This window comes from Cervus canadensis, chromosome 17 (genome assembly GCF_019320065.1).
Source record: "Cervus canadensis isolate Bull #8, Minnesota chromosome 17, ASM1932006v1, whole genome shotgun sequence".
Taxonomy (NCBI): Eukaryota; Metazoa; Chordata; class Mammalia; order Artiodactyla; family Cervidae; genus Cervus; species Cervus canadensis.
In genome coordinates this window covers 48,909,613-48,927,266 of record NC_057402.1, presented here as the reverse complement: position 1 = coordinate 48,927,266, position 17,654 = coordinate 48,909,613, and the positions used below count along the sequence as shown (strand labels likewise).

General features: G+C 45.0%; 1 protein-coding gene across 6 annotated transcripts in view; it reads right to left on the bottom strand.

The window, feature by feature from the left end:
* Positions 1 to 10,038: 10,038 nt before the first annotated feature.
* Positions 10,039 to 17,654, bottom strand: part of NTRK3 (neurotrophic receptor tyrosine kinase 3) — a 418,664-nt gene continuing 411,048 nt past the window's right edge. For all 6 annotated transcript variants that reach the window (XM_043490362.1, XM_043490363.1, XM_043490359.1 and 3 more), the window contains 2 exons: positions 15,153 to 15,311; positions 10,039 to 11,133 (listed from right to left, as the gene is read on the bottom strand). In XM_043490362.1, the coding sequence (XP_043346297.1) occupies positions 10,948 to 11,133; positions 15,153 to 15,311 (345 nt within the window). In that variant the 3' untranslated portion in view covers positions 10,039 to 10,947. The remainder of the gene's footprint in view (positions 11,134 to 15,152; positions 15,312 to 17,654) is intronic.

Here is a 17,654-nt window from a genome sequence, read left to right as displayed (position 1 = left end):
GTTTCTCAGTGGGAATCCCAATCACACCTATTTGGGAGTACTCAAGGCTGTTAGAAATGTGGTCTGGCATTTGATCCTCACTCCAGTGATTTTTTTTTTTCCATCTTAAGGTTATTTCCCTATACACAAAATGCTGGCCCCAGAATGAACATGATACTGTTTCAGGATCATTATCGCTTTGGGTGCTGTTCTTCAAGAGTGGCTTCACTACCCAATTTATCAAGGAAACAGAGTCCTACTTAAAAAAAAAAAATTACACTGAAATCTACAGAACCTCACAAAAGCAATAACAGATAATACGGAGTGAAACACAGCAGGAGATGCCATTTTGCTACAAAACGTTCAGGATTCCAGACCTGAAAACAAGGTCTACCATCAAAACTTTTTCAGTGACAAAGCCAAATGAGTAAAGCATCCTTTTTCTGCTTGTGTTTTTGGAAAGGCATTCTCTGGCCTTCCAAGCTTGATGATGATTCCAAGAGGAAAATACCTATGACAAAACTCTAGAAACCAAGTCACAGGAGGGATTTAAGAAAGATGCTCCTCAAAACACAGCACATCTCCAAAGGAACTCACAGCCTCAACACCCAGGAAGTCTCCTGGCAAAACTCACTGCCCAGAGAGTGGGCTCTATTACTTGAGAAGTCCCGTGAAGTCCATAGGGTGCTTGGACAATTATGATCTCATCTGGTGCAGAGGGCTGTTAGCAGCTTTCTTTTGTAGATGAAGAACCAGAGGCACAGAAGGGCTAATGATTTTTCCAAGATCACTCAGCCAAAATAGGAGCTTTGACGTCCTCTGTCTCCTCCCTAGTCCTATGGTTGCCCCCCTACCCCACACTACTTTCAGTCTGCTTAGTCATTTTATCATACACAGAATTTTAAATCGACTCCATGTTTTTCCTAAAGAAATGAACATAAAAGAACTTAGAAATCTTATTGAAAATATTAACAGGGATCAAGAAAAGAAACAATATTAAACTATCCCCAGAAGTACCAGGGGAAAAACTATATTAAGCAAATAGGAAGTTGTTTAAATGTGATGAATTTGCTTTTAATAGTTAACGTGGATAGTTGATCTTAGGTCACTGTTGGTTCTCAGAGCCATTTGAGAGATAGAGTTGAAATATCTACTGATACAGCATGATTTGTGGAGTGGAGGATCTAGTCTTCTAGGTCCTGGGGTAATTTCTTCCACTTCATTGTTCCCTAAAAAGAGAACGTGTTATCAGGTTCAATTCAGTTCTTAAAGTATAAGCCTTTCTGGTGCTATTACAGTAAAGATCTCATTTGATTGAAAAAGACTCTTTTATCCCCTTCAAGATTTGGATGCTGCTGCAAATCTGTGTTTCCATATTATAGCCTCTCCACTAAATAAATAAACATCTTGCTGACATGTGACGCTCTTATTCTGTAGGGATATAGTACACCCATGCTGACAGGAGCCTAAGCAGAAAAAAAAAAAAAAAGAAGGAAACCATGGTTTACCATTTATCAGTCTATTTAACAGCCAGAAAAATGACCAAAGAAATTAGAAGGAAAAGCTGTTTGTGGCAAGGCAAGTCTCTTTAAACCAAGAGAAGGAACAAATAATCCTCAAAAAGATAGAACAGGGCATTATCATAGGTTTGTTGTCCCAACATCTCTTGTGCAAAAGGGACTGATGAGGCGATAATGAGGAGCTAATCATTTGGTCAAATGAGCTGGAAAGAGGTTGATGGCTGAGAGCACACTGGTTTCTTCTCCAGAAACCTTGGCTAAATCACAAGTGTGGTTGATGCCCAGAGTAGGAAAGAGGGAGTTGGGCTGGTGGGGCTTTTCCTGACTTTGCAGAGATAGAGGGATGAGATGGGGGTAGTGGCAGATGGTAAGAGTGTGGACTTTCAAGAACAGGCAAAGAAGAGCTGCAGGGGATGAACTGAACACAACACTAAAGTGAGGCTGAATCTTCAGGACAGGGACATCTGCAATCTTGTTCTACGGGAGACCTGGAGAAGACAGCCTTCAATCAAAACTGATCTGAGCAACAGATGAGCTGGAAATTGACTTACATTATCACTGTCATTTAAATAGAGGCCCAGGTCTACCAGCTTCCCACTGAGATCAAGGACACTTCACATCAGCCCAGAGAATTGAAGTAACTTAGGAACAGTCACCCAGCCAAACTATACCCAGCTGACTTCCAGCCCAATACTCTGTCCTTATCCCCTGGAACATCGAAATTTTCCAGCAAAGTCTAACACTTCCTCTTCATGCTCCCATTCCATTTGAATGTTTGCTATCTTATGGTTTCAGCCCCAAGATAGGTTCAGTAATCTGCTTGAACTAACTTACATTTACACTTATACTTAATACAACATGTACTATTCAGGCTCCAATTCAGTGCTTCTCCCCCATCCCCAAAAAATTAAATAAAATCTGCATCAAGGTTCAGTTTGGTTTTATGTTTCTCTGAGAAAATTAACCCAACCTTTAAATATGAAGGTTCTGAAAACTCAAGATATAATCTTCCTTGAAAAGGCCGTAATTTCATAGATGATCCATAGTGCAAAAAGTCAGAAAACTGAAGACTGTGTATTGATAATAAAATAAAAGGTGAGATATAATAAGTTTAAGAAACTTCAGGCTTGGTGCACACTTATTTGCACATATATGTGCAAGGAGATTGGTGGGAGAAAGACAAATGGGGCACACTGCTTGTTGGACCTTTAAGACCAATAGGAGTATAAAGGTATTTGCATGTGTGTGCATGTGTGCATGTGAACAAGTTTAAGTAATAAAATAGAAAGATGAATGTAGTTTGCCCTATATGAGTTTGAGCACCCAGAACAAAATAAAACACTGATAATTCCTTTTAAATAAAGTCATCAGGTCTGCCTCTTTATGGCTATGACATTATTTGGCCCAGAAATCTATTTTCCCAGTCAATAAACACAATGTCCTTGACTAGCAACTTTCATTTCTCCTAAAGAAATGTCTAAGAGAATTCAAAAAGATTCCTGCTACTCATATTAAAGATTTGAGGCAAAGTGGGAAAAACAAGTTCAGGGAGAAACAGAAATCAGTAAGACACCAGGGAAATTTGTGGTCAATGAATCTATACTAAAGGATGTTTCTCAAGATGTTTGATGTGATGAGTGGCCCCCGGTTGTAGAGAAGTTGTGATTTTCACCTTGAGGTTTCTTCTGGCTGCTGCACCCCTGTGTAGTTTCACACAGTGAATTAGAAAGGGTATGGGCCACTCTGAAGCCCACCACCCCACCAGGAGAGAGTGGGCAAACTAGATCCTAGTGGACAGCTGCATCCTTTGTCCCAACCAGGAGAAAAAGGAGCTATGCTACCTCTTTTGTTAGAAACATAGGAAAAACCTACCCAGACATAGGGCAATACCTTTGTCCATCAGAACCCATCACCCCCACCTGACCACCAAGCTGTGGTCAGTACCTGTTACATCTGAACCTGGAAATGCTAGAGAACTGGAGAGCTCAGAGCCCGTCTCACAGATGTGGGGCATACTAATTCCTTATAAACATTTCACTTTATGCAGCATAAAGATATGCCACAAAACTGTTTGTCATCAGCAGAGTGGCTTTCACGCCTTGATTTGCAGTCCCCTGAGGGGAAAACCAATGCAGTGAAAACCACTGTCACTCCAACTGAGCACAAAGCCTGGTTCAGCACCATGGACAGGGGGGAGAGAGAGAGAGAGAGAGAAGGGGGCCAAATTCCATCTCCTGGGATCAGATCCCAGCCATGGCTCCTGGAGGTTAAAAAATCCACAGACGAGGAGAAAAGTGGGTGGGGAGTGGAAGGGCATGGTTGGAGGGTGGCCCACCAACGGTTCTAGATGGGATTTGCAGAGATCCACCACATGCATCTCAATGAGCTCTGCAGTAAACTTCACTGCACAGAGGTTAATCTAGATGTCAACATTGTCTGACAGTGCTGAAATTACTCCAGGGCAGGGCTCCTTCAGAAGTCTTAATATAACAGTCAATTCCATCCTGCCTGCAGGAAATGAAAGTTCTCTGCTTTGTGTGCCGAATCATTCAGCGCCAATTTTCTCACTGTTTGAAGTCCAAACTGTTTGTGGTCCTGGGATTCACCTTATATTAAGACCTTCATGGAGTTTGAGAAACTGGATTGTCAGTCCTATGGAAGCAGGAAGATAAGAGCCAGAAGAAAAAAAGAAAAAGTAAAAAAAAAAAAAAAGACAACAATGAAAGACATTCTTCTTTACTAAGATTTACTTCTCTACTGCGGAAAGCAGTCATCAAATCACTTGGGCCAGGTTTATTTATTCACCCCAGAAGTGAGCTTAGAGGAATCAGCCAATGTCAGGAAGCTGTGGGATGAAGATGGAGCATAAACACTTCTCCAAGAGAAAACAAAAGATGTCAGGAAGCTATTCACTTGAGTATGTGCTACCTGTTAACATACTACAAAATTTGTTTTTTGACGCCCATGAACTCTTCTTAAATGAAGGAATAGCTGCCAGACTTAGCTTAGCTACTCATATTTCTCATGGGCTTTAGAGATGCTGCATCCAGAAAAGTGTCAGGGTAGACTGTGGATATCCAGGTCCTCAATCTACCTTCAGACATTCAGGAAGGAAATCTAAATTTGTCATCATCTGAACTGAGAAGAAACCAACTTTGCTCATGAGATGTAAAGCTGAAAAACAAGATCTGAGTGACAGGCATTTCTCAGAAGGCGACTCCAGTAAGCTTTCTTCACTTATACTATGTTAATACACCTTCTATTATAAACTTCTAGCTTTGTTGAGCATAAGTATCTCTTGCAAGCTCCAAGCTTGGGCCATGGCACTACACATAAAGTATCATTTACCTTGGTGACTGGGAAAAATGAATAGACCTCAGTCTCCTACCTCTGTAGGATTGGAGACAGCTGGCACACTGGCTTAAGATACCGCCCTCTACTGCAAATACCAGATCAGGTCTTGTTTTAAATTTGGAATTTAAAGAGGAAGTGGAAACTGAATTTTTCTTATTTGGACCAAGAATTTCAAGTACTTTGTGAGAGCGCCCCCAATTTCCTTGGATCTCCTTGTGAAATAGAATAGTGTCTATGTTGGCATACCAAGATTTGGGTGAGAGGATCTCTTGTTTGCAAAGAATTTGTTTAGACAGTCCAGGGAACTCTGATTAGCAGGAACGTACCAGGGAGGCAGAGACTCTGTCAGAAGCCAGGATACCAGATCCTTTGGGTGAAACTGATTATTCTTACAGCAAAATGCCTCATACCCCATGGAGAGATTCACAGATATTCACCACATCCACCACAGTCAGCAGTGCCTTTCAGAAAGAGCAATCAGTGACCAACATCTCACATTCTCTCCGTCCCATCCTTCCCACAGATTGGTTTCCCCTGCAGTGCTGGTGAATTCAATACCAGCCCAGAAACAGGACAAGATGTCGTAGAAATAGTGAGTTCTAGTAAGATCTGTGAACCAGGAAGAGTGATTTTCAGATGCTCACAATGTCATCACCAGCAGAATTTAATTCAGGGAACCCTCAATAATCAAACTTTACAAGAGAACAGATTTCCCATCAGGACCTTTCTGAACATCTCTTAGGCCAGTCCATCTCTGGTTTCTCATCCTTGAGACATGTAAGGCTCAAATCATTGAAGCTTGATGGAATCGACTTCCTTACTCCAAGGGGATCTTCACTGAAGTCTTTCCAGTGAAATATGTGGATATAAACATATAAGGTATATAGGCCTATTCTCTCCATAAGTAGAAAAGGAAATGGCAACCCACTCCAGTATTCTTGCCTGGAGAATTCCATGGACAGAGGAGCCTGGCAGAACACAGTCCATGGGGTCACAAAGAGTCAGACAAGACTGAGTGACTATCACTCACTCACTCTCCTTAAGATGACTTAAGATGATTCCCAGTGATGTTAAGCAATCCCCAAACATGTTCTAAAGCCTATACTGATATCTTAATGATGGTGCAAAAACTTGGAATCTTCCTTTGAAACGTATTAAGTGTAGCAGAAAAAAAAAAAAAAAAAAAGACTGGTATCAAAGAAGATATTGGTGCTCCAAGAACCAATTGCTCCAACCTTATTGGTTACAGAATCATTTTTTTGCTCTAAGGCAACTTCTATGGGCTCAGTAGCAAGCTGGCTCCTAGCCAAAGCTGACAATGGACAGTCCAGGGGCATTTGAGGGCAGCTCTCTAGACTGGCAGCACATGGGCTCATGCAACAAACATCTATAGATGTTTCTCTGCTCCAGACGTTGAGCAAAGCACAAGGAACACCCCAGACCTCAAGGCTGTCCATAGTAATAACCATACCTTGAGTGAAAACAATACTGCTGCTGTTTGGTTTGGAAACGTGTGGCAAGGAAGTCACTCCTCACACCCGAATGGAGAAGACCTTTGATGAATGGTCTGCCACTTAAAACACTGATGTCTTTTCAATGCCCTAGATCCTCGCAAAAGCAGGTAAAGGTAAAGATCGCCTGAATATTGACTCAGATTGCCAGCAACCTGTATGAGGAGTAAGCAGGCACACGGTCTCCAAGTCTTGGAACAGTTTCTGCCAACTTTGGGTATGTTGGTGTTGAATGGAGTAGCATGACCAGTTGAGGGGGACAGGCTGCTGAGATAAACCAAGGGGCCAGTTGGCAGCCTTCCTTAAAAGTATGAAAATTGGGTCCTGGGCTTGTCTGCCTGACTTCCCTCCACCAACAACTCCCAGACCTAATCATCACTGAGTCTGTCTGATTTGGCTTCTATAATCAGTATCTTAACCACTGATAATGCTCCCTCCTTCTCCTCCTTACCTATCTTTTATTTTCCCTCTTATTTCTAATAAGCAAGTCTTAAAAAAAAATTGTGAACATAACACAACATTTTTTAACTGAAAGAGACCTTAAGGATAACCATTCCAACTTTCTAAATGTCTCAGATGAGAAACGGGATAATCTGCAAGATTAGTTGACTTGGCCAACGTCCCCTGAGAAACTAGAGAAACTAGAGCAAAGCCAGGAATCTCAGACCACTCCAGGTCACCATCTAACTTCCCATGTATTCTGTGCTCTCCAGGCAAGACTGCCCTGCTTTTGCTTCTGAGTTGAGTCTCATACAGCTCTAGAAACGGGCTGGCTGGCTGTTCTACCATTGGTGTTGGTTTCTGTAGTATTTTAGCACCAAAAATAGTTGCACTAGTGTAGTCCGCAAAGTAAGCATCAGAGGAGAAACAGAGTCATGGTCAACCTGAACCCAGAAGGACCAAGGAACCTTTGCCTCCCGTAGGAGGTCTGTTTCCAGGGATGATTTGCACACCATCTTCTGAGAGGAGGAAATATCAAGATTTTTGTCTGTTAACTAAACAAGGCTTAGTGACCCTCAAGATCCACTCAGAGGCCAGGGATGTAATTAGAGGACAGCATTGGGTTCACCGCCAAAGTCAAGAAGAACTGGAAAGAACCCTGGCCATGGCAACTTATTCCCAAGAGGGCATCTAACAGCAAGTCACTCACACACAGTTTGGGGGGGACCAGGTGAGGAGGGCGTGGCAAGGAGACCAGCCTGGGGGACCTCGCGCATCCACCACAGCTACAAAGGAGCTTGCATGATGCTACACCGCTTCCCAGTCACTCTGGCATGGATTTCTAAAGTGTGGAGTTTGGTAGCGGGCCATGAGATTGAACTAGATGGGGGTGGCCATATTGGCTAATGAGGTGTCATTTCAAAACCCCTCTAACTACCTCCAGCTCTTTAAAAATAAATAAGCAAATAACCCTTCACCAGGGCTTTTTGAGTGTGCAGGAAGGCTAGGCGGGTGAAGGAGACTTAAAGTAACCTTGAGCACTTCAGCCCTGCAGCGTTGTGACTGCCAAGGAGGAGAGGAGAGTCTTCTCAGAAGCCACCCATGTTAAAAGGATGAGCCCTCTGAGGCAACTGCTCCCACCCACTCAGGGCCTTCGGAGGGCACCCCTGGCATTCCAGAGTAGCCCTGAGAAAAAGGACAAAGAGATTCAGGGCTAGTCTAAGAATCTCAGAACAAAGAAGGTGCCAGAGTTGAGCAAGCACCTCCTGCCTGCCACAGATGGAGACATGGAGACGGGGGGGCACCTTCTCAGTCCTGCACCCCTATGGAAGGAAACACCTCCTTGGCTCATCCCAGAGCCCCAAGGACCCTGTCCATTGCTGCAGCCCCATCCTCTGCCTCCTTCACTCTCCGAAAGAACTCTTGATGTTTCCTACCCGCCAAGGTTAATAAGTCAGCGTGCAGACTCTACACAGAGCACACAGCAAGGGCGGCGAGAAAGCGAGCCCTCCCCCCTGTATCCTTCACCTCGGCCTCACGCAGGAGGCAGCTGCCAACAATGGCTGTGACCAGGGCATGACTCCCAGGCCAACACAGAGGCCCGCGGGACTAGGACGAGGGAAATCTGACAATACCAGCCTCCGTGTTGGCAGAGGAATTGCCTTCTTTCATCAGGCCAGGAAGACTCAGCACCCTGTATTGAAACCCTGCTGCATTCTGAATTCCCAGTTGCCCACTGATCCCTTCTCACCTCCCCATCTTCGAGACCACCAGAGACTCTGAGGTTCTAGGAACACACAGCCAGGAAGATGGAAGCCACACAGTGTATGTGCTGGGGGGTTGGGGATGAGGCAGCATCAGGAACCTTGGGGACTCATCTCTTGATAAGAGAAACTTCCTCCCAGGACCCCCGATCATTCTCTCCTGGAACACCTGTCTTTCATTTAGCTAGGACCAAACCAGACTGCAGAGTGCAACCCAGCATCAGCAGCCCCGGAGTGACCCGAGGGGTCACTGCCAGAGGACAGCACAGGATTCCTTTGAGGTGGTCCATCCCAAGAGCTCTTCTCAAAAGTCCTTGGGGCGGGGAGCACAGCACAGTGAGAAAGCCCACGTCCACCTCCGACTCCCTCCCCACCCCCCGCAGCCCACTCAGCAGCCTTGCCCATCCCTGAAGCCCACCTGTGCCCCACTGTCTGAGCACTGCTCTTTTCTATCCGAATAAAAATATTTGTGGGTCTTAAAAAAGAAGCAAAGCTACAAACACAGAATTCAGTCTCCCGAGCCCCACGCAGGATGACTGTCCAGCAGCTGACCAGAACATCCAGGCTGCCGATGGTCCCTTAAGCTGGCAGAGAGGGGCGCAGGTCAGGGGACCTGGAGACGCCAGTTGGGCAAAAGGCCAGTCCATTCGGTAGCTCTGTGCCTGGGGCGAGGTGGACGGGCTGGGAGAAGCACAGCCTCTCTTCCCCCACGGGAGGGCTCCCTGGGGCCAGACTGTCAGATTCCACGGGCCTCTTGTGGTCTTGGGTCAGGGGGCCCGGAGACCCATCCCATCACGGTCCTTGACAGCGGCCACTGAGAAGGCGGTGATCTCCCTGGTGCCGGGGCAGAGGCAGCTGGCCCCAGCCCAGATGCTTCTTCATTCTCTCTCCTTGGTCGGGGCTCCGTCCTCATTAAGATGCCCAGCCTGCGGCAGGGGCCAGGCATTGGACGCCTCCCAAAGCAGCCTCGGCCCCTCCCCCGCCCCCAGCCCACAAAAGCGATTCCTCAGCCCCTGCATTTTCACAGTAGCTCAAAGGCAGATGCATCAATCCTTCCAGGGGCTGTAAACGTGAGGGGAATGCCAAGGGGCCAGGTGCAGGTGCCAAATAGATTCTCCCCTGCTGGCTCCTGCCCACACCATCGCCTGACTCTCTGAAACAAGCACTGCCTGGGCCTCTGGCTGGACCTGACCCCCTTTCCCAGCAGCGGGGTTTACCTGGGGCTTAACAGAGCTCCTGAGAAGTGGGAGCTGGAATCTAGAGGAGACAGGAGAAGACACAGAGGAGCGAGGGGCACACCTCAAACACCTGCAAGGCATGAAGTCTCCTGCTGTTGGAACCCTGCTATATCCACATTTACAGACAACACGGGGGATGTCCAAAACCCCCCTTATCTCCCTAGGAGCCTGAATGTGGGAGGCAAGGCCAAGAAGTCTTTGCCTGATGGAAAGACAGAAGGCAGTGCCATGACAGGGTTCAGATTTCGGCTTTTAATTCTGTGGCTCTTTAAATCCAGAAAGTCCAGTTTTTGAAGTTCAGAGGATAGATGACACATCTCTTTCAGATTTAGAAAGGAAGGCGCGGTTTACACCCAGATGGATGTAGTCCACGGTCGCCATGGTTTCGCGTTTTGCTGTTGTTTGTTCAGTGTTCACCTGTAGGCGCCATTGTTGACCCCCCAAAGCATGAGGACTGTACTTTCTAGAAAGGACAAGTTAGAAAATCGTCTGGAAGTGGCGGAGAGGAGGAAGGCGGTGGAGACGATGGTCAGGGGAGGTGTGAGGTGTCCCAGCGGCCCCTGGTCTGGTGTTCTTGCTGGCCCTGTTGACGCGGTCTGCCCACGCGCTGGTGCAGAGCGTGAGGCTCACACTCCTGTGCAGGTGATCACACCTATGCAGAAGTGATTGGCACCCTCCCCAGCTCCTCCCATCCCAACACAAAGATTGTCTCTCTGCATCTTTAAGATCTTCTGCTCCCACAAGACGGAGCTGAAGAAACACAGGCCACACCCATCACCTACGCAAATTTCCAATTGCGTTCATAATATATAAGATTTTCTGAGTTGTCATTACAGTCTTGCGGTTTCTGTATCAGCAGCTTCTCTGTGCATTAGAGAAGAGGGTATCTCTCTGTAGATATAGATAGATAGATAGTTAGATATATAAATATATATATATATATATATATATGCCAAACTGCCTTACAGGGTTTTTCTCTTTCTTTTTCAGTGTTGTATGTGTAGCAGGCACTTGAGTTTATATGAAGATGTTTGCTTCAGTCAGGGATGGAAGAAAAGAGTCTGTGAGGTGGAAAAGAGGGATGGGGTGAGGCCAGGAGAGAAGAGGCAACAGAATATGGATTTGTGACCACCGGCCACTGCTAGCCGAGGATGTCCAGGTAGATGGGGGTGGCTTTCCCCAAAGCATGGAGGATCTTGTAGATCTCCTTGATGTTCAGCCGCTGCTGCGGTTCCCTCTGCCAGCACCCCAGCATGACATCATACACCTCTTTGGGGCAGACTCGGGGCCGCTCCAAAACACGGCCTTGGGTGATGCATTCGATGACCTGGAAAAGAGGAGAGAACAAGGAAGTCATCGCCAACACTCAGCTGTGGCCCAGCGGCTCAAGCTCAGCGGAAGGCTGTGACTTCAGTGATGCACTTCAGTGTACCCTGGGCTGGAGATCAGAGATGCTCATCTGTCCTGGGCATGAGTTCCAAGTGCTAGGACCCAGCACTGGCTGGTCCACGCCCCTGCTACCCTTTGCACTCCGTCTCTGCTCTTTTAAATTGGAGGATAATTGCTTTACAATATTGTGTTTGTTTCTGCCACGCAACAATGTGAATCAGTCATATATACATACACACACACACACACACACAGACACGCATGGACTACAGCCCACCAAGTTCCCCTGTCCAAGGAATTTTCCAGGCAAGAATACTGGAGTGGGTTGACATTCCCTTCTCCAGGGGATCTTCCCAACTTAGGGACTGAACCCAGGGTGTGTGTGTGTGTATATATACACTCTCCCTCCTGAGTCTCTGTCCTAACACCCCCATCCTGCCCCTCTAGGTCATCACAGAGCACCAGGCTGGGCTCCCTGTGTTATATAGCAATGTCCCACTAGCTATCTATTTTACACATGATATGACAACATATACATCAATTCTACTTTCTCTGTTTCTTTAAAAGTCCTTAACACTGGGACCAGCTGCCTGACTCACCACTGCCGAGTTGGGCATCCAGAGAAAGCCAACTGGCCTCACAGGACCTCAGCATCCTTACCTGTAAGACGGGCACCATCCCTTGACCAGCTCCTTTAAGGAGCAAATGAGGAGGAAAAGGGATTGTCTGACTCAGTGTACCAAAGGGGAGGCCACAGGGAGGAGCAGGAAGAAAGCAGATAATATATAGCTGGACCATCCCCTGCTGGCAACTCAGGACCGTGCCTGTAATTTGCGGTTGGAGTCCAATTCCCCAGAGTGACTTCTTTGCTGCCACTGTGAATTTTCAAGGTTCCATCTTCCAGTTCTCAGGTTATTTGAACTTCTTCCTAACTCTCACTATGTAACCTTGGGCAGCTTACCGACTCCAAACTACAGTTTCCTCATTTGAAGAAAAATTGTGATGATAAAAACACACAGAATTGTCTCTAGGCAAGTGCTTTCCTGGTGGTTCAGTAGTAAAGAACCTGCGTGCCAATCCAGGAGATGCTAGAGACTTGGGTTTGATCCCTGGGTTGGGAAGATCGCCTGGAGGAGGGCATGGCAACCCACTCCAGTATTCTTGCCTGGAGAATCCCATGGACAGAGGAGCCTGGCATTGCAAAGAGTCGGACACAACTGAAGTGACAGCATGCATGCATTTCTAGTAGAGAACGTGAAAAGTATTATTGGATTGGCCAGAAAGTTTGTTTGGGTTTTTCCTTAGGTTGCAATGGAAAAATCTGAATAAACTTTTTGGCCAGCTTCACATTTCCCCTTTTTGTCCCCATCAGTCTACCTGTAGTCCTTTTTACTTATTTATTTATTTTTACTTTTAGACTGCACCACGTGGCATGTGGGACCTAGTTCCCTGACCACGGATAGGACCCAAGCCCCCTGCATTGGTAGATGGACTCTGAACCACTGGGCCAACATGGAGGTCCCTGTGTGTGTAGCTTTTATCTCCCTAGGCTGCCCCCAATAGCACCTCGCCTGCAGTGTGGCCTCAGGTTACTCTGGGGCAGCTTGTCAAACAATCCCTGTGTCGGCATTTTCCTGGTCCTGGTCCTCCCAGTCTGCAAAGGCCCACTAGGCTCTGTTCTTGGAGAGTCTGATAGGTCTCCCGCTGCTCACGTTCCCTGCTTTTATTTGAGCCTTGTCTCCATCCTCCATTACCTTCACCTCCATGAAAAGAGGTCTAGTGGAAACTGAAGGAGTGGCTGCTAGTGCTAATATTAAAAGCACTGGGATGTCTCCTACAATGTAGGGCTCTCCAGATTGTCAATTTAATAGAGAAATTCGCGATTGGTGACTTCTAGGACTTGATTGCTGGGGTGGATGGAGTGGACAAGGTAACTGGGGGCGGGGGGGAGGTAGGAAGCCCATCTCCAAGGCCAATGCCTAACTAAGGAGTGTCAGAAATGACCTCGTTTGCAATGCTGAGGCAGGTCAGGTATCCAGGACAGATTGTCTGTTGAGACCAATAGAGCCCTCAGCCCAGAGTCCCCTCTCCACCAGAGCCGCCAAATTACATAGGGGCTGTGATCAGGATGCGTTGTGTGCCTCAGTGCATGCAAATGTGCCAGTGTGTGCACACATGGATATGTGTATATGCATTCACGTGTGTGTGTGTGTGTGCGTGTCTGTTTACTACCACCACCTACCCAGGAAAACAATAGTTTTGTGTGTGTATGTGTTAGCACCTCAGCCATGTCCAGCTCTTTGCAGTCCCATAGACTGTAGCCCACCAGGCTCCTCTGTCCATGGAATTCTCCAGGCAAGAATACTAGAGTGAGTTGCCATGCCTTTTTCCAGGGGATTTTCCCGACCCAGGGATCGAACCCAGGTCTCCTAAATTTCAGGCAGGTTTTTTACTGTTTGATCCACCAGGGGAGCCCACGAAGCACCCTAACAAATGAGTTTACATATGCACACTTTCATTTTTTTAGAAAAGGTTCTTAAAATGTATTTTCCTGCTTTGGGAAATGTCATCAGGAGCCATTCCATTTCCAAATGATAACATATTATAAATTTTAAAAAATGCCTTCTTTTCAGCCTTTGATATTTACTTAATTAAATGGTCAGGGTACAGGAAAGCCAACATGAACATAGCTTCCAAAAAGAAAGACACTTTCTGGAATATTCAGATAGGATTTTAATATTAAAAGGTCCTCGTGTTCATGTTTTCCCAGAAAACAGACCATAGACTACAATCTTTTATAGGTCTGCTGGGTTGTGAGACCCAGCCCTTTACTGCTTACAAACTGGACTGAGTTCCCTGGGGTGACACAAGTCACTGAGAAGCATCTTGCTCTGGACCACAGCCCAGGCCTTCTCCAGGCGGAAGCCTTCACCTCTGAGACCAGGCCAATCCACTCCAGAACCCCAAGCAGCCCCCCTTCCTTTGTCTTGAATTTCAACAAGTGTTTGTGTGAAAAATACTGAGTTAATACAGGCTAATGTGCTTTGGAAAATGCCTGGCTTTAAATGTGAGCTGTTATTCAATCTGATGGCTAGCACTTTTTATTAATACTGTACATCAAAAGTATAAAAATGCATAATGTGTAAATTACTACACTTACTATTATGATTCATCTTACTCCTGGAAGTCCACACACAACTCTATCAGGTACGTGAAATTTGCCTTCCCCATTCACCTTCCAGCACATCTCTGGGCCTGGCCTGCCTAAAGCCTCCAGGGACACAGATGATCTAGTGTACTAAGTAGTAGGTGCTTCCACAAGACGGCACAGTTGAAAAACCTCATAGCTGTTTTTTTGTTTTCACTTTCTGTCTTAATGAAACATTTGTGATTTTTAAGTGTAGCAGCGCAAACAGAACTGTGCCTTGCATCTCAATTTCGACCTCTGATTTCATGCTCTCTTGACAATCACAGCACATTTCCTACAACTATGCTTTTTTTTTTTTTCCTATCAAGAAGGTTGCTCTCCTCCTGCTTCTGCCGACATTTGCTCTGCTAGCTTCAAACCCCACCCAGTGTTTTGCACACTCTTGTCTAGGTGCTGGCTTCAGATATCTTTTATCAGCCTCCTGCAAGTCAAGGTTCCCACCTGCCCCTTTCTTTCCTTTTTTTAAACTTTTTCTTTTATAATGGGGTATAGCCGATTAACAATGTTGTGACAGTTTCAGGTAAATAGAAAAGCAACTCAGTCATACATATACATATATCCACTCTCCCCCAAACGTCCCTCCCATCCAGGCTGCCCCATAACACTGGGCAGAATTCCCTGTGCTATACAGTAGGTCCTTGTTGGTTATCCATCTAAAATACAGCAGTGTGAACATGGCCATTCCAAACTCCTTAACTATCCCTTCCCCCCACCCCATCACTCCTCCAGGCATCTGCCCCCGTCCGTACTTCTGTGTTTGAGAGCTGGAACCACGGCTGCTTTCCGTAGGTGAAGATTTCCCAGAGAATCACCCCAAAGCTCCACACGTCACTCTCCGTAGTGAACTTCCGGTACATGATGCTTTCAGGGGGCATCCAGCGAATGGGGAGCATGGTATGTCCTCCCACCTAAAAGGGGCCGAGACAGAAGCACACACAGAGTGACCCAATGACCAGAATCAGTTTCATCAGCCTGCACTCTTCATACGCAGATGCCCTCTTGATGCATCTTATTCTAAGATAGCCAAATGGGATGCAACTTTTGTGTCAAAGGGCCAGCGGAGATGCTGACCTCCAAGCCCTAGGATGCTAGAGGCAGCTAGGGTAGCAATTAGAGATCACACCTAAGGGAAGGTAGGCTCCTTGGCATGGAAGGTCAAGAAAGATTACAAGACGATTTGAAGTGGGAGAGAGGGTTTCAGAATCTGGTACTACAGTCAGATCTAACCTTGAGAAGGAGTCCAGAGGGAAGTCACAGAATCCCTGAGCGAGGCTAACAAGTCTCAGAGGATTTGCAGACGTTAGCTTAGACTCCTTGGCCAAGGAGGTGAAAGCACAGCGTGGTCGATGTGCACCTACTCTGCAGAACTACGGCTCTAGCGTTTATCTGACAATCTTGAATTTCTCACTGCAACTTAGGGTTTGGAGAGAAGGGGATGGGGAAGTTCAAAAGCATGAGAGATCACATGCTAATAAGAAATCAGGTGGACCACAAGCGAATTCACAACCATTCTTAGCAAGATCGCAAAAGCCAGTAAGGAGAGTGTTTTTCAAAGTAACCCAAGGAAGACATTGGGCTTCCCCAGTGGCTCAGAGGTAAAGAATCTGCCTGCGATGCAGGAGACATGGGTTTGATCTGTGGGTTGGGAAGAGCCCCTGGAGAATGAAATGGCCACCCACTCCAGTATTCTCACCTGGGAAATCCTATGGTCAGAGGAGCCTGGCGGGCTATAGTCCCTGAGGTCACAAAAGAGTCAGACACGACTTAGTGACCAAACAACAACAATAACAAGGCCATTCGCCAGCTGTGGATCTACTGATCTGACAGTCCAGGATATGAGGAAGCAACTGACATTCAGGCTTTACTTCCCTGAGAAAAAACAGTAGGGAAATCCTCACTGCCCAGCAGGTTAGAGATATTATTAGCATAAGTGGAAGAAAATTCACAGCATGTTTTAGAACTCACGAACTAACTGCATCATTCATAAACAGAGCAGCAGAAATTGGAACTTCTGGCTAACACATGAAACTTGTTAGAAAACTGTTTTCCACTGATCGAAAAAGAGCTCTCTATAAATGAACTATTATAATGAACGATGAATTGAAGCTCTCATTTCTATGATGGGCCAGTTGGAGGAATTATAATCATAAACACTTAAGAAAGAATGAGTTGCTGAAGACGGGCAATCTTGTTACTAAAAAAGGAGATCATGTTTGCATTATCCACAAAGTATTTTAGAAGGTAAATAATAATATGGATTTGCAGAAGTTGTTTTCAACCTGGGGTTTTATAATCAAGATAGTTCTGCATCGAGTGTAAAGACAAATGAAGATGTTTCTTTCAGATAAGTAAAGACTCAGAGAGATTACCACTCATGGCCTTTCAGAAAAATAAAGCAGAAAAATTAATTGAGGATGTACTACAGGAAAATGAAAACAGAATCTAAAATATACAACGAGTTGGAACATAACAAACAGTGCAAAGCAAATAAGTCACAGAAACACAATTTAAATAGAAATAATGGTCAGTACGATGTTAGTTAAATGTAATATAATTACTAATAAAGGATTTCTGTAAGACAGAGATATAAAGTAAACAATACCACTAATAATGCTAATAGCAATATCATTGCTACTATTAACAATATTCTGGAATGAAACTTTTAGATAATATTAAAAATAAGTGCATAGAAGAGTAGATAGGGAAATAATTAAAAGCCCAATAAAGACTCTGCAAGGGAATTTATAGTCTTCAATTGTTGTAACAGTTTAAGTGTGCTTACTAAAATATTAATGTAGCTACTAAAAGAATAAAAACAGTACATATGGTTTCCAAAGCAGTTTCAGGAAAATAGAACCAAAAATCTCTAACCAATATAAAAAGACCACAAAAAGGAGGGACAATGGTGAAGAGCAAGCACAAAATGAAAAAGAACTTTAAATTACATCACTATAGACAATGAGAACTAATAGACTATACTATCTTTTAAATAAAGAAAAAAATTATGTTAAAAAACCCAAGATACATGTTATCTAGAAACGTGTTTAAAAGGAAATAACAGAAAATATTGAAAGTTTTGAAAGAATTTAAAAACACAACAAACAGTAAAAAAAATACTCAATATATGATGTGCATAAATTTAATACATTGATACATAAAAATAAAGGGCAAAATATAATTGAATAGATAATATAACGTGAATAGATAATATTTAATATATGTAATACACATAAAAATATAATCCATGTATA